The 18,128-nt window shown below is 39.4% G+C and overlaps 1 protein-coding gene across 2 annotated transcripts in view; it reads right to left on the bottom strand.

Annotated features, from left to right (window-relative positions):
• The window catches only part of PKHD1 (PKHD1 ciliary IPT domain containing fibrocystin/polyductin), a 242,667-nt gene that overhangs the window by 80,413 nt on the left and 144,126 nt on the right, over nucleotides 1-18,128 (bottom strand). For both annotated transcript variants that reach the window (XM_081905883.1, XM_081905884.1), the window contains 3 exons: nucleotides 16,984-17,049; nucleotides 15,247-15,384; nucleotides 9,954-10,091 (listed from right to left, as the gene is read on the bottom strand). In XM_081905883.1, coding sequence (XP_081762009.1) covers nucleotides 9,954-10,091; nucleotides 15,247-15,384; nucleotides 16,984-17,049 — 342 coding nt within the window. The remainder of the gene's footprint in view (nucleotides 1-9,953; nucleotides 10,092-15,246; nucleotides 15,385-16,983; nucleotides 17,050-18,128) is intronic.

The following is an 18,128-nucleotide window of genomic DNA, read 5'->3' as shown; positions in this document are numbered from 1 at the left end:
TCTCAGAAGAAAATGGCCTAGCATGAAACAGATACTTGGAGGAGAAAGTAGGGCAATTTCTGCCCTAGAGAAATGTAAGCAGAGTCCAGTTAGAGAGTTCAGCATTCCTCTAAAATTAGAGATTAAATCAATTATACAGCACAAAACTGCAGCAGATGTAGAATTAAAGAAATAAATCTGTGCAGAATTAGCCATCATGTCATGATCTTTTAACATTTTAAAAATTATGCATTTGGTGAAGAGAAGAAAGCTTATAATATGTATCCTTAAGAAGCATTCTCCTCATGAACCTTAAAAAATAATTATATAAATAAATGTATTGTGTGCAATTAATCTTTTATTAAGCTGTCATTGCCGCAGCTCTGATTAAGAATAGGCATAAGTGGTCCTGATCCTGGATGTGGTAAATGAAACAAAAAAATTTCCCCTCCCAGAAATGTAGCACCACACTTCATGCACATGACGCTGCTACAGAACAGAAAAATCTTCCACATCTAGCAAACTTGCATGAGTAGTTCTGACTGACATAGACACACCTTTTTTCCTCTTCTGCCAGTAATCTACCAGTGAGGGGTGGGTGAAGTTTTAAAAACAAAAAACCCACAAAGTTTATATATTGCTCAATTGGCAGAAAGCCTCTAAGCTGTTTGCAAATAACATTCTGAAATATTAAAAATACCAATAAAAGCAAATGTTAAGAACCAATTGACATAATTTTTAATCAAACTATAAATAAAACCAGCAATTCTGAAACTATTAAAAGTAGTCAAATTGCATGTGTGCAATGCCTGGGTAGGCATGTCTGAACAAAAAGGCTTCTAGCAGGCCCCTAAGAGGCAAAGAAATCCACTCAAATAAATAAAGAGTACACGCAGCTACCCTGAAGGACTGGTACCTCTTCAAGCATTAGGCTCCCATGCAGTTCTCAGCTGGAGATGACTACTTCCCCTAGTACAGTGATTCCCTAATCCAGCGGTTGGGAAATCTTTTTGGTCCGCGTGCAGATTCTTATTAGGATCTGCCTCACACTCCAAATTTGACAGGTGGGCAAGGCCAACCTGATAATTTCCTGATATCACAAATGATGTCAAAGGATTTGGTGCTCTGAAGTCCCAAAGTTGAGGCTTCCGTACATAATTTTTATTGTTTTTAAATCATAACAAACAAAAAATACAGCAATTTACACCTTGTTGTCACAAATTTCTTTCTATAAGACTTCCTTCAGCTTCCCCTCAAATCATCCATACCCTAATTTAGTAAATTCACACAAATCCTAGCTTATATTGACATTATTTTCTCTTTCCTTCTTTTTCTCTTTAGACAATATTCCAGCCTTTTCACAGAGCTCTTTTAAACCCAACTAGCGTTATCTGACCTTCACTTATATTTTCCAGATATTCCACGAATTTCCCCCAATCCTCAATGAACCTTTGGTCTTTTAAATATCTAATTTTCCCCGTCAATCTATCCATCTCCGCGTATTCTAGTAGTTTTGCTCTCCATTCCTCAAGCGTCGGTATGTTCTGTTGTTTCCAGTTTTGGGCCAAGAGGATCCTTGCGGCCGTTGTTGCATATTGAAAGAATTTACTATCATTGTTCTTTATATCACTTCCTACTAGGCCTAACAGAAAAGCCTCCGGCTTTTTCCCAAAGTTGTATCTTAATATACTCTTCATTTCATTATATACACTTTCCCAAAAACCTTTAATTTTTCTGCAGTCCCACCACATATGGAAGAAGGATCCCTCCTTTTCCCTGCATTTCCAGCATTTATTGCAGGTTTTATATATTTTTGCTAATTTTGCAGGTGTTATATACCAACGGTAGAACATCTTCATAAGGTTCTCTTTTAACGTTGTGCAAGCTGTGAATTTAAGATTTTTTTTCCAGAGTTTCTCCCATTCTTCATAGTATATATTATGGCCGATGTCCCTTGCCCAATGAATCATCACCGACTTCACTTCCTCATCTATCAAGTTATACTCTAATAGCATATTATATGTTTTAGAAAGAATTTTATAATCATTATTTATTATTTCAGTCTGGAATTTAGATTCTTTATCCGCGTATCCTCTCTCTTTAATGTCTTGTCTAAACATTTCGTTTATTTGGAAATAGTGTAACCAATCATTGACTTTTTCTTTAACCTGGTCATAAGGTTTCAGTTTCCATGTCCCCCCTACTTTTGTTAACAGTTGTTCATAAGTTATCCAATCACCTCTCATGTTTACTTTTTTCACGCTCATAACTTCCAATGGGGATAGCCAGTGTGGAACTTTAGGTTCTAGTAAAAATCTATTCCTCTCCCAAACTTCCATTAGAGGGCCTTTAAAGATATGTGTTGCAAAACCCTTATGTTTCCTCTTCCCCTGCCATAAGTACGCGTGCCATCCTGCTCTGTTATCGAACCCCTCCAGATCTAATAGTTCCTTATTTTCCAATTTTATCCACGTTTTCACCCAGCAAAGGCACGATGCCTCGTAATATAATTTCAAATCTGGCAGAGCAAATCCCCCTCTTTCTTTAGCTTCTGTTAACAATTTAAACTTAATCCTTGGTTTTTTGCCCTGCCAGACATATTTTGAGATTCCTCTTTGCCACTCTTTAAATATCTTAGCGCCCTTGATTATCGGTAAGTTCTGGAACAGAAATAGCATTCTCGGAAGAACGTTCATCTTACTTAAAGCTATCCTACCCCAGAATGACAGTCTCAGCTTTCCCCACCTCTCCAAGTCCTTTTTTATCTCTTTCCATACCTGCTCATAGTTATTCTTAAATCGATCTATATTTTTCGGGGTTATCCATATTCCTAGATATTTCACCTTTTTGGCCACTTCTATTTCTGTTTGTTGTTGTAATTCCTCGATTGCCTTCGAATCTAACTTCTTCACCATTATTTTAGTCTTTCTTTTATTTAACTTGAAGCCAGCCACCTTACCAAATTGTTCCAGTTCTTCCAGTATCTCTTTTATTGAGTTCAGCGGATCTTCTGTTGTTATTACTAAATCGTCTGCGAACGCCTTAACTTTATATTCATTTTGACCAATTCTAATCCCTTTTATTTTCTTATTTTGTCTTATTGAATTCAGAAGTACTTCCAATACTATTATAAATAGCAACGGGGAGAGTGGGCAACCCTGTCTTGTACCCTTTGCTACTGTTATTTCTTCTGACACCACGTTGTTTATGATCAATTTGGCCTTTTGCTCCGTATATATTGCCTTTATTCCGTTGAAAAAATTCATACCGACCTCCATATATTCTAACTGTTTTAGTAGAAAGTCCCAAACTATATTATCGAATGCTTTCTCTGCATCCACGAACATCATTATGGCTTGCTTATCATACCTGGCAGACAAGTATTCTATGGAATTTATTATACTTCTAATATTATCTTTCATTTGCCTGCCCGGCAGAAAGCCCGCCTGGTCTCCATGGATATATTCTAACCATATGTTTTTAACTCTACTTGCCAGTATTCCTGCGAAGATTTTATAATCAACATTTAACAGCGAAATCGGCCTGTAGTTCTTAACTTGCGACAGATCTGAATCTTGTTTTGGGATTAAAGTAATGAAAGCATCCTTCCATGTATCTGGTATTTCTTTTTCTTTCAGAATATTGTTCATTACTTCTCTCAGTGGTGCCAATACAATATTTTCCATTTCTTTATAGTAGCTTGCCGTGAAGCCATCTGGGCCCGGGGCTTTCCCTCTTTTTAATTCTTTAATTGCTAATTTTATTTCTTCTGTCTCTATTGGGGTATTTAATTGCTCTTTTTTTCTCTATTGGAATCTTCTGAACCTGCTTATCTTTCAAAAATCTTTCTATTTTTCTCTGGTTGTATCTCTCTCTATTTTTATATAATCCTCTATAATAATCTAGAAAAACTTTCCTTATTTCCTTGGGGTTAGTTATTTCTTCTCCGTTTGCAACAATTTTATTTATTGTGCTTTGTTCCTTTCTTTTCTTGGTTTGCCATGCCAGAAGCTTCCCTGACTTATTCGCAAACTCAAACGTTCTTTGTCTTAGTTTTTTTATGTTCCATTCTACTTCCCTATTTATTATTGTTGCATACTGGCCTTGCAATACTTTAATATTTTATTTTATTCTCTTATTATTAGGTTTTTTAACTAATTTCCCCTCCAAGTCCGTTATCTGTTTTAGAATGTCCTTTTCCCCTTTATCTCTTCCTTTATTTTTAATGGCATTCTGCTGAATAAAGAAGCCCCGCATCACTGCCTTGCCCGCATCCCATACCACCTTAGTTTTGGTGCCTTTATTCATATTATCCTTAAAGAATTCTTTCATCCTTTTCTGCGCTTTTTCAACTATATCTTGGTCATCTAAGAGATAATCCTTCAGTCTCCATCTAAAAGTACCTTCTTCCAAACCTTTCAGTTCCATCTTTATTGGGTTGTGGTCCGATATTGTTTTAGCCTGAATCTCTACCCGTATAATTCTTGGTGTTAGTTCGTTCGAGACCCAGATCTGATCTATTCGGGACAATGATTGGTTAGGCTCAGAGTGGTACGTAAATTGCTTTTCCAGCGGATGTCTAAGTCTCCAGGCATCTATTAGGTTACAATTTTTAACCAATGAGAAAAAAGTTCTGGGCAACTTCCCTTCCTTACCCCCCCCATCTCTGAGTCTGTCCATTTCTAATGAAACCACCCCGTTCATATCCCCGAGTATAATCATTTTTTGATCTGCGTACTCAACTAGTTTTTCTTCCAAGGTTTTATAAAACTCAGATTTATTATCGTTTGGAGCGTATAGTCCTACTATAATTAAGTTTTGTCCATGCCATTTAATTTGTACCATCATTATCCTTCCGTTTTCATCTTTAAAAATTTGCTGGGCCTCAATTTGTTTTTTAACATAAATAACCACACCCCTTTTTTTGACTTTATCAGATGATATGAACTCATTTCCCAGTCTTTTATTTATCAAAATTCTTTTATGTCTTCTTGCTATATGGGTCTCCTGTAAGCAGATTTGTTCAGTTTTACTCCTTTTTTCTCTCTCGTTTATCCCATTAATATTCCAGCTCCAAATCTTTAACGCCATGATGATTAAACCTACTTAAGTTACTTCTTTTCTTATATTTCAGCTAAATCTTCTTCCTCCTGTTCTTCTTCTTCTCCTCTTGACCCTTCTACTACCTCCTCTATCTCTTCCTCAGCCCCCCTACTGCCTCTCCTATTTTGTCTTCCTCCTTTTCTAGTCTCAGTTCTTTATATTTTCTTAAGAATTTGCTAGTTTCTTCTGGATTAACCAATCTGTGCCTCTTACTCCTGTACATGAATGAGATGCCCTCCGGGTACTCCCATTTAAACTCTATATTATTTTTCTTCAACGTCTGTACTAGTGCTTTATACGGCTGTCTACGTTTCAGAATTCTAATTGGTATATCTTTGAAAATTATTATGTAGTTCCCATGGATGCACAGTCTTTTTTCTCTATTTCTTTGCAAAATCATATTTCTCATTTCCTTTTCTTTAAATATAATCAGGCAATCTCCTACAAATTTTTTAGCTCTGGTTGTTTTTGTTTTTAATCTGAATGCCGTTTGTACTGATTTTGCCATCTCTTCTATTGGTATTTCCATCCATTGGGATAATTCTACAATCAGATTCTCTTTAATGTTTTCTCCTTGTCTTTCTGGTACAGCTCTAAGTCTTAGGTTAGCCTCCCTTTGTCTTAGTTCATTCAAAGCAATTATGTCTTTCAAATCTTCTTGCGCTTTGCTTAGTTCTAATAGCTCTACTTTGATCCTCTCTTCCTCACGTCTTACCTCCTTCAATTCTATTCTCGTCTTATTCAATCCCTCTTCTGTTACCTGAGTTCTCCTAAATACTTCCTTTATTTGACCTTTTAATTCATTGACTGTTTCGTCCATCTTTTGATCCATTTTCCCTATCTTATTATCTACTTGTTCTAGTTTTACTTCTAAATTTTTTTCGCTTTGTTTGATTTCCGCAAACATTCTTAGTATATCTGCCTTGAAGTCTTGTTCTTGCTTCGATCCCTTTCTTTCAGAAGGTGTCCCCCCTCCCCCCTCTTTGCTGTGTTCGACATTCTCACCAGATTACAATTACAAAATCCACGCACTTCACACTAACAAATATCCTGACAGGAAAACACACACCCTAAGTTTACACCGACCTCAAATAGTACCACTATAACCAATATAGTCCAATAATATTTTCGGTAGGTCAGCGGCCTTCTTGCACCTCTTCTTGCCTCTATTCAGGCTATTCCAGATATTAGCTCAGTCTTCTTCCTCCTCCCAATCCAGAAAGAAGAAAAAGGAACTTAAAGTAATCATAAAAAACGCTGGTATCAAAGTAAAGTCTGTCTGTTAGATATTAGGTGTGATCCTGTTAGTTGCACGTCATATGAGGGTGCAAGGGGATCACCATATTCTCAAAAGTCACAAAAAATAGATAAGGTCTATGAAGGGGAAGGAAAGAAGAACAAAAAGTAAAACCAGTTGCAGTATTATATTCACTCCACTAGAGGGTGCAGGGCGATCACCATAGTCTCAGAGGTCACAAAAATAGATAAGGTCTATGAAGGGGAAGGAAAGAAGAACAAAAAGTAAAACCAGTTGTAGTGTTATATTCTCTCCACTAGATGTCGTCTGCTCTATTAGCAGATTTTGTAGGGTTTGTAAAAGAGAGGAGGTGTTTCCTACGGGAGTATCCAATTTTCCACACTGTCTCCGTCAAATATCACTAAGACCCCATTTCAGAGAAATCCCTCATATGCTGGTGAGTAGGAATAATTTACTTTAGTACAGGCTATCAGAGTACATTAATTGTTGAGAGCTGTTGGTCGCCGCGCTTCAGTTTCTATAATGGCGTCGGAGCCTTCTCTTCCGCTTTCATTGGCTTTGTTCTTTGCTCTTTGCTCATTAATTACCTAGAGAGGGAGTTTCCTTTCTTTATCCCCCTCAGTTCATTGGGTGTTTCCCGCTTACAAATTGTACTTTCTGTCCCCTGTTTAAGTCAAACAGTCTCTTAATACTGATATTGATACTGAGTGTCTTTCCCTTTGGTTACTTTGTAAATTATAAGTTAAAGTCCTTCAGGGGAACAAAGAAACATCGCTAGGGCGTTTTCACTCCTTTTACTCTGCTCCGTGAATTACCTTGCGTCCGTGCTGATTCCAGGCAAAGGCTGAACTCCTCAGTTCTCTTGTTTAACCCCCCGGATTTCTCTTATTCTTAAGTTCTCCATAGTCTGAATTTAATCTGGAGTTTCTTTTGTTGGAGAGCGGTGTGCTTCTCTCGGCAGGGTCGGGGCTTCGCTACTCGGGGGGTAGGAAATGGCTTCCCATGACCTGCTGTTCAGCTCCGCCGTGCTCTTCGCTTCTTTTTGAAGTTACCTTGACGGCCGGGCGAACCGCTGTTGGTCTTGCTGGGATCCTCGCCTTCTGGACACCCTCCAGAGGTAGTTTGGGGGGCCTCTGCGCCCTTAGGCACCCCTTTTCTCCCCGAAATAGCTTGGGATTTTTCCTCACGGCAAATCTCCTCCTGCTACGAGCTCGCTTCCGCCAGAAATCTCAAAGTTGAGGCTTCAAAGCACTAGCAAGCAGCAGGACAATGCTAAAAGCAAGGCTATTCCCACCCTCAGCTGCTGAAACAAAGGGGGGGACACCTGGACCAAGCAGGATAACCCTCCCTCCACATCAGCCAATGCGGAGACGGGGAATCCTACATAGTGCTGAGTTCCTGCTTTGTGCAGCCCTTCAAAGGCTCCCAACCATCAGTTGGTTGTCAGCTGTTTTGGAAGCTGCTCCAGTTCCACCCTTTTGGCAAAGCCCACCCTCGGCAGCGGACGCGGGTGGCGCTGTGGTCTAAACCACAGAGCCTAGGACTTGCCGATCAGAAGGTCGGCGGTTCGAAACCCTGTGGCGGGGTGAGCTCCCGTTGCTCGGTCCCTGTTCCTGCCAACCTAGCAGTTCAAAAGCACGTCAAAGTGCAAGTAGATAAATAGGTACCACTCCGGCGGGAAGGTAAAAGGCGTTTCCGTGCGCTGCTCTGGTTCGCCAGAAGTGGCTTAGTCATGCTGACCACATGACCCGGAAGCTGTATGCCGGCTCCCTCAGCCAATAAAGCGAGATGAGTGCCACAACCCCAGAGTCGGCCATGACTGGACCTAATGGTCAGGGGTCCCTTTACCTTTATCTTACCCTTGGCTGCATGACACTTGTAGGATGAATGCAAGTGGCTTATCCCAAATGGCCTTGGAGACCAAATGGGGATGACTGCGCCTAAACAGTGAGTAGTGAGAGCCTGGAGGAGATAAAACTGATGGTGGATGAGTATGATAGGAGAGAGCAGAGGAGACAATTAATGTGAGCATAAGGGGGGAATCTTGTATAGCCAAATGAATAGAAGGATCAAAGGGGATCCAAGGATAGTAGCTCAGCAGTTCCACTTTTGGTCAGATGCCATTGAGAAAATCACAAAAAACTAGCTTGATAAAATAAATGTTATGTCCTTAAAAGAATCCACAGCATGTTCCTTATCTTCAAATAAATCACATCTGGAATTCCAACTACATTGAGGAAGAAATTCACTTCCAAGTGTCTCTTTCTCTAGGTTTGTGGTTCTGGTCTGGGTCTCTATGCTAAGCACAGAATTACCTTTCTGGAAAGGCACTGCCATGTTTTCACCTGCATTTCCAGTTTGCATCAGTGCAGAATCTGAGTCTCGGATGTTTCTCTGCCACAGAGGCTATGGCGTCTTCTTCTATTGTTGGGCAGAACAAAGTGCAAGACCCAACATAGCTATTAAACTAAGTATTGTCTATTATTAATTCAATTCTTCATGTTGGCTATGGCTTTTTCATTTCCTCTCTAAGTGATAAAAATCTGCCTGCCTAACTCTGATTCAGGATCTTTGAAAAGCATGAGATGGGCTTGGAAATTCATAAAGAGAAAGTGCTTCCAGAAACTTTTGTATGTAAAAAAGAGAGAAAAGTCTCCATGTTCTTCAAAGTTCTGTATCCAAAGAAGCGGCATTGGATCTGATACAATCAATGCAAGAAAGGCTTGAATTTTTAGGACTGAGAACATTTATGGTCTGGCAACTCTGGGAAGAGGAGGGATTTTGCCAAGCTGGATGAATCTCGTGGGAACACATCCAACAAAGACGCTTCTTGTACCTTACAGACTTATTTTGGTGTAAGCTTTCATGGATCCTGTGGATCTTATGGATCATGGTCACTGCTAGTTATCAGCTATTAAGAATATCCATCTTTGGACTTACCCTCCTCACTAACTCTTAAACTGTTATTTTATTCCCAAGACAAAAATGTATTCTAAAATGTTTCCATTTTTCCAAAGCCATATTAACTAGATGGACCCCTTGAGATTAACCAGAAAAAAGTTGCAGGTTGCCTTCCTCAAGTACCCAATTACTCAAATCCCCCCTACAAATTTCCTAAAAAAGCAATTTTGAGAAAGGTCAAAGAGTGACCAACACAGCAGTATTAAAATGGCAAAGATCCCTGTAAGTAACTAAAATAGCCTGATTTGTAAAGCTTATGATGTAATGAATTATGGAAAATGACTTGTATATTGCATATAAATAATTAGTTGTCTCCATTGTGAATGAATGGGCTCAATGCAATGGGCTCAATCACACTTGGGTTGATGATGAATTAGGAAATAACGGATAACATACTGCAATATTCCTTCAGGAATGCTACTCATGTTCAAAGAGAAAAAAATGCAACACAAAGAGTCCTTATAATCTCAATTTATATGGACATGGATCGGCCACTCAGTGCTATTGGTATCCTCGCCAGCCCCATGAAAGTATATTCCTGCTGCTGGTGTTATTATCAGTAACAGCAGTGGGGATGTGTAGATGTGTTGTTTGTCCTTGACCAGCACCCAGCATGCAGATTTCCTGCTGCTTATTTTTCTTCTTCACTTACCCACTCTCAGTTCACCACCAGCAATCACAATACAGGCTGCGCTCAGTACATTGCTGGAATTTGATGGGAATTCCAGTGTGCCCTGGATATAGAGGCCTCGTACACGAGGAAGAGTTGTATCCACAAAGATGCTTCGGCCTGAGAAAGAGGGAGGAAAGGGAGGGAGAAGCCTGTGACGCCTGTGCTTTCAATTCAATAAAAACACTTAAGGAAGCACTCTGCCTCCAACAGTCTTCAAATTTGAAATGAAAGAATGTATAACACAGCACCAAGAAAAGAGAGTAGAAGATCTTCACGGTCTGATATGAGGTGCTTTCTGGAGCAGCCCCTAATACTGGTCAAATAATGACCTACCTGCCATGACAACGAAGAGTAATGGGGGGATGGCATACATTTTAATGGAACGCTGACCCAAAGAGCAACAAAAATGCCCCTTGCTGTTGCTGTGTGACTTTAAAAGGGAAGTGGGCAGGTGTTGGCTTTTCCATCTCACTCTGTGCATAGGATACCACGGTGTACTTGTGATGGCTACCCCTCTCACCAACGCGCTCACTTCCTTCCTCAAATCACACACAACAGCATCTTCATTGTTCTCAGGCTCATGGCAAGTGATTGTCTATATTTTCAATCCAGACTTCATGCACACTTTAATCTCTCCTAGCGAAACTAATTGGTTTAACAGTACTTCAGTGTGCTGGCATTGCAGTAGGTTGGTGTTAAGTTGCTAGAGAAAAGCAGCAAACATTTACACACACACACACACACACACACACAGCAAAATACAAAGATACCTGGACCATGATTAAGAGGCTTTCAAAAAATGATGCATACTGCATTCAGAATCTCAACATACTACTGTATCATTAGCTCCTGCTGCTACTAAAATAACAGACCTAATTTAATTAGTCTGTAAATAAACACATGAAAATTCTCCCTTGATCTCTTTCTCCCAGTCAGCAAAGAAATTCAGTGAAACACTTGCTTGTGAATGCAGCTTAAGGGAATCAACATATTTTTTTAAGAGACACAAAGTGAAAGGATTGGTCTTCAAGCTTCAGATGGGCTGCCTGTGTTTCTTCCACATTGCCTGCCACTGAGCTCCGAAGGATGAAAAAGTTACACAACAAATCAATCTGTTTTGTCATTCAGACACCACATTATCATCAGGTCAAGTTACTAGTCAAACAAACAGTGGAAAACAGATGGCTCCAAAGTGAATAGAAGGCCTCTTTTCTCTCCTTGTGCTATAAATAAACAAAAGAAGCAGAGGTCAAGTAGATTATGAATGGAGGCAGAATGGCCAAGTATCCATAGCTGCAGTTTGAATGACAGAAAGGTCATTTGGGTGAACTCTATCTATGTCATCTACTGTTACTTTATTAACAAATAATTCAAACTTCCTTTTTTTAAAGCAAGATTTTTTCTATGTTGCACTCTGAAAAACAACATAGAAATTGTTTTTTGCTTTAAAAGGAGACCATTTCTAACCTCGGGGCATAATTTCAAATATTCAAAATACATTTAACCCTCCATTCTAAAGACACAGATCAGTGATTTTCAGACTATTGACAGGGAAACTCTTGGGGAAGTTTATCCAAGACTTCTCAGTAAGAAGACTGACAATTGCAGATGTTTCTCTGAGAAATAGCTATTTCCCCAGGATGTGCAACCACAGCAGCATGTTGCTGTTATCTGAAGCACACTCTCTGCTCACGTGGGACAATAAAGTGAGACCCAATTGGTCTCTAAGAAAAGTTCCATACCAACTCATTGTGTGCGTCCTAAAACGCGCTCCCTAATCTCAGCAGCGCAAGCGGGTTTATTGGTAGATAAGTTAGTGTTGAAAGATTTCCCTGGAGGAAGAAAATGTGAGAACTACTGATCTAGGTGACCACAAAACTATGGTGTTGGTGTAGTACATTGGAATGGGGAAACACTTCCAGGGCATCCTCAGACACCTTTGGTATTAGAACCTATACCTCAGAAGTACAGCAACTCCCTAAGAAGGGGTTACTGCTCTTCCCACCTCAAATAACTCTCACTAGACTGTTACAATGGCAACTGCCCAGACCACATTCATGCTGACACCTCATTAAAAGTGTGAACCATAGCAACATTGATCATTCTTTCTTTACTGTTGATTTGCATAGGTTCTTATCAAATGCACTAACAGAAAGCACTCCTGCTTATGCAAGGCAAGGTACTAGATTTCCATGGGTCCCCTCCTACACTCCCTCAAGCTGCTCTTGAGATTTGAAGAGCCCCCAGGAACTCTGCAGGAGCTGGCACAAAGAGCTGCAGTCCTGGTGGGAAGCAAATGCCATGAGCAGAATAATTTTATGCTAGCACAAACCAACCACTGGTTAAAATTCAGTAAGTTGACATAATACAGAAGATACCTTGCACAAACTGACTTGGAAATCAGAAAATAATACAGTGTCGCAATAGTACACAGAAGCATAGGAGGGAAAGCCATTGTAGCTAAATTAATTCGGGGCAACTAGCCTAAGACAAGCATTTTTATAAGACATTAGCTTAAATCCTTTTTTTCCCTCACTGAACAGAAGGAGCTTGCATTTACAGAATAAAAACTTAAGATCCAAGTCAGTAAGTGCATGCATAACCTAGTCCGTGTCATCCTAGAGTGTATACTTCATCTAGTTCTGTTACTTATTTGCTAAGCCACACATCCTTAGAAATAACTGAGCCTTTTTTTAAAAAAAAGTACTAACTTCCTATAATCACTGCTGTTTGAATGTGACCTTACATCAGCAACACAGATTTGTTTATTGTTAACTTGTCATGCACAAAAATAGTTCTGCTGGTGAATGAATGAATCTGATCATCATCAACAACAACTAAGGGGCATAACCAGAATGGTGAAACCACAGCCACTCTATTTTATGTGGTGTTGGAGTGATGCAGAAATATATTCAACAGAACAGCAGAGGGCTCTATTGTAGAGCTAAGCTCTTTCCACACTCCTTTAGGAAATGAAAAAAAAACTGAAGCGTCTTATTCACATCTTGCAACATAGATCTATTTGTAGCATTAAATAACTTGGGGCCAAATATTGCATACTTTAGGTCATATAAACCTTGGGGGGAAAGGTCACATGTGACTCATCTCTTTTCTCTCCATCCACTCTACACCACTTAATCAGCAAATGCTAATACATAACGAAGAAGGATACAACTCTAATATCTAAATTGATACACCATTCATGCATGCATGTTTTTTGTCTGGAGAAAAGTTCAGTAATGACACAGCTCTGGCATAAAACAAAACTTGCTAATGATTCAAGTAATGACACAAAATCCCTTTGATCAAGACTCTTGCACTAGAAAATGCCATAAATATACCACCAAGTGGAAATCAGGAACAACGGAAGCATTATTACATGAGATACAGGGCTCCAGCATTCATCTCTTCAAACAGAAAAACTTCAAAGCAAATCAGAATCAGAAAGAATAAAAAAAAAAAGCCCACTAACAACAGAGCAGATTCCACCACGAAAAAACAAAAGTGCCGCAGGCTACATGATATCATATCTATACAACATACCATTGCTAGAAATTATAACATGCTTTTCTCTCGCACACAGTATTAGGGGTGCATTTCATTTGAACTTTGCATACAAATGTGAAAGCAGAAAGGAGAGCAAATTAACGCATCCCTAATTTCTGCACCTCACATAAGAAGCACTCTGGCACATGTTAGGCTTGTCTATGGTTATTGTTTTGACTCCTGGTGTGGAAAACAGAATTCTTTACACAAACATACAGTCAAGAAAAAGAAAAGTGGGGATTCTTAGGAAAAGAGTAAGTTAAGAGAGAGAGAGAGATCAGCTACAAAGAAAATTAAAGGAGTCAGGCAACACACATCCAAAAAGAAGATTAGAATGTGGCTTGCAGAGTATAAAATGAAGATTTTAATATCTGATATCTTTCCATGATCTTAGATATTAAAATCTTCATTTTATGCTCATGGTATGAGGAAAGGGTTACAAATATTTTTACCAGAGGGCTACAGAATGGGAAAAAAATGCATGTTCTAAAGCATGAATGACTTAGCTTTTAAGCAGTACACTTGTCTTGTTTCTATTTGCCAATTAAGTATTTTGCTTTGGTTTCATTATTCAGTCCATGGTTGTGTTGCTTCTTTAAGCCTTTTAAAATTAGGTTTATTCAGAAGAGCTCAGGACTAAACATCCAAAAGGAAGATCCTCCAGGTGTGAGTCTGAGGTCTGGGAATAATTTTTTTTTTTGAGACTTTGACTAAAGCAAGGAAGTCAGTGACCCTCTTTCTGGTGACTGTTCTGAAAGGAAGAGGGTTTCATCCATATTAACCTCTTCAGAGGGCAAGGGGGTTGCACCCATAGAGTGTTTCCATTTTTGCATTCTTAGATCAGAGGTGGAAGTGAGGAAATTTATAGTCCTCCCAATATTGTTGGACTGCAACTCCCATCATCCCCCATCATTGGTCATGCTGGCTGGGACTGATGAATGTTGGGGCCTGACATGTGGAAAGCCACAATGTTAAGTATGGTAGTTTAATTCACTGAAATTCTAAATGCTTGTATGCATTACTATGTGTTTAAATTTGATTGGTTAGTAAATGAATTCTAGCGAGTTCTCTAGTAGTTCTCATGTGATTGGATAACGTTGGTCATATGGGGGGTATCTAATGAAGAAGAGACTCCATTTTATGTGAAGTGTTTTAGAATCCACTGTGAACACTGCTACGTTGAATAGAGTGTTGGAGTGCTTCTTCTCTGCCTGAAAGAAAGAAAGCAAAGCTGAAGGATGGGAAAAAGTGGAAATATCTCATAGGAGCTTTAAGGAATGGCTTAACAGAGATGGAGAAGGCTGAGTGCTGAGCTCTGGAAAGAGAGGAAAATACCATTGTTTGGAAGTTAGAAGAAGAGATTATAGGCCCATGCTTGGAGAAGCATGCGCCTGCAAATATTATGTTTTAATTTATCTATAACTATAATTTTCTGCAAGTAAAGTTTTTGAATGTTAAGTCTGGATATTTGTTTAGTTTCCAAAGAAGGGTGTCACTCATATATACAATTTGAGCTTCTTAGCTGCAATTTCGCTACTCTTACTTCAACACACGTTTCCCCACCCTATCTTAGATGAACCAAAGCTCTATCCCCTTTTGGAATATGAAAAAGGGGAAATTGTGGATTCATTATCAGCATAACCCAGCTTTTCTGTGTATTTATTTATTTATTTATTTATCTCATGCTTCTATGATTTTTCTTTCACATCAGACCTTTTCTACTTACCAGGCAAAATGATGACGTCTTGACCAGTTGATGGTATGCTCTTATTGTAGCCACCCCAGCCCTTTGTCACACCATCCCAAGACTCAGAAAGTGACCATCTCAGAAGAGGTGGTGGAGGAGGAGGAGGAGGAACTGGATCTAGAAGCAGGGCATATTACTATAAACAGTGTACCTTATAAGCATAACCAAGGTGTGTAAATAAAGATGCTTATTCCTATCAAAACTGATCATTGACAGTATGCAATTCCATTACCAAGCTTAGATATTGGTTTCAACTATCAAAGCATTTAATACGTACCATTCATAACAGCACAAAAAGAGTTAATCACAGATTTATGTTTCTCATGGACACATATTCACACCCAAAACAGATACTTCCCACCGACCAACAAAATCACAGCATTTGAAGTAAAAAAACACATACCCACATGACTACTTTCCCAATCACTCCATCTTAACAGCAAGGAAAATACTTCAATTTTCCAATGTGGTCTTAAAGATCAGAAGATCTTTAACTATGCAAAAATTGAAAACAAATTAAGAGAGATTTTCATTTTGTTAAAAAGCACAAATATACTCATTATTTTTAGTTCAGTTTTTTTTCAAAATGCAATGATTTTTACTAATTTGTCATTTCATCAAAAAACATAGCACAACACAAAGTTGCTTTTTCCTCTTTTTCGCCAGTCTGGCCCCAACCCTATAAGGCGGGATAGCTCAGTTTGGAGGATGAAACATAGGACTCAGCTAAAAGGTAAAGGTACCCCTGCCCGTACGGGCCAGTCTTGCCAGACTCTAGGGTTGTGCGCCCATCTCACTTAAGAGGCCAGGGGCCAGCGCTGTCCCAGACACTTCCGGGTCACATAGCCAGTGTGACAAGCTGCATCTGGCGAGCCAGTGCAGCACACGGAAACGGCGTTTACCTTCCCGCTAGTAAGCGGTCCCTATTTATCTACTTGTACCCGGGGGTGCTTTCGAACTGCTAGGTTGGCAGGCGCTGGGACCGAGCAACGGGAGCGCACCCCGCCGCAGGGATTCGAACCGCCGACCATACAATTGGCAAGTCCTAGGCGCTGAGGCTTTACCCACCCTAGGACTCAGCTACACTGGTCTAATTAAAATGTTATCTATGCTTTATAAACATGTGATACCAGATAGCGCTGTAGAGCTGTGATCTGTCCCAATGAGAAATTGCATTGAAAGCTTTTTTTATATAGCATTTTTTAAAATAGTGTTTTCCAGATCAGTATAGATCCAGCCTTAATCTCAGGCTTGTTGGTTAAAGCCACACATTGGGCAAACGATTCCTGCATTGCAGAGGGTTGGACTTCAAGTCCAACCCTCTTGTGGTCCCTTCCAATTCTACAATTCTATGATTTGCCTTCTTAAACAGCTCTGATTTCACTGAGTGCCTGTTCGAGGAGGGCAGGAGTAGTGTTGGGGTGTCGGCGATGTCAACCTAAAAAAAGCATTCTTACTTCAATCTTCAGCCAAGAGCAGCTTACAGGTCAATTTTAAATATCCTGGGTGGTGGAAAGTGAACGTTTCTCCTTTCTAAATTATTTTGTACAGAAAGACTCATGTGCACAAAAATGTGTTTCCGTGTGCACTTGAAGCCTAATGCACAGGAATAATTAAAGAAGGCACCATTCTTCTTTTTTAAAAAAAAAATTACCCAAGTACATTGCAGATAAACATTTTTAGTGGTCTGAATAATCCCACACCTTCAACACATACCGGGCACTGGTAAAGGGAGTGTGACTTCTGCTTGGAATGCCACTTGGATTGGGCCTTGACCTGTAACTAAATTTCAGAAGCCAACAGTTTACAGATAAAACTGGCAAACAAATTAAAGTAGGCTAAAATATTATTCTACGATCATTTCCAGTTATAAACTTTGCTAAGCTTCTCAGTTACTGAAGGCATTTCACAACCAGTTAAAATAATCCATGGATTCCTCACCTCTGATTTTTTTGTTCAACCATAGACATATGCATTAAATAAACAATTAAATACAAGTACAAACAACCAAAAGGAAAGAGAAAATTTCACCCTCTGGTCCCTGTTGCTCCTAGGTAACCGTTAGCCCTCCATTTGCGGTATAAATTTAGCAGAAAATGTTCAACTTTTTTGTTCAACTACATTCCAGACTATTTAATCAATACATTTATAGATTTCAGTGACCAATTCTGTCCTCTGAGAAACTGTATCTACCAGAGACAGACAATGAAAAGCACATAATTTATCTTATTTATTAAAATATAAAGGTATCCCCAGCTGAAGGCTCTTGGAAAATAAAATGAAATCATTACTGAATAATTACAGAATTATACAGTTGTAAGGACATATCACTAGGCAGACCTCCATTTTAAGATAGGATCTCCTACACTCAAGGCACCATACAGCAATTATCTGATGCACCAGATATTTATTGGAAACCTCGGTTTTAGCCTGTTCCATTGTCTCCCTGTGGATCTTCTTCCATTGCTAAACTGCTGGTGTGCAACCATGTTCCAAATCCATCTCTCTGTAGCCAAATATATTGCAATAAAAACCAAACTAAATACAATCAACACTCTGGGATCAACTTCTTTTATTTACTACATTTCCCCCTGCCCCATGTTTCCTCCCATGTGTGATTTAACTCTCATTTTATCTTCACAATAGCCTGAAGCAGGTTAGCCTGAGGGACAGCCAACAGGTTTAAGGTCATCCAGTCAACTTTGCTGCTAAGGGCGGGTTTGAACCTTGGCCTCCCTGAAACAAGCCTTAGCATCTAGACACTACGCTATACTGGCTGTGCAGCATCATAAGGTTCTCAGGCAATGGAAGTTCATAGAACAGTTGTATATACTCCACACTATCATCTAGGCAAAGAAACA

Source organism: Podarcis melisellensis (genome assembly GCF_964234715.1).
Source record: "Podarcis melisellensis genome assembly, chromosome: 3".
Classification (NCBI taxonomy): Eukaryota; Metazoa; Chordata; class Lepidosauria; order Squamata; family Lacertidae; genus Podarcis; species Podarcis melisellensis.
Note: the sequence above shows the minus strand (reverse complement) of the source record. Positions and strands in the feature narration are given on the sequence as shown.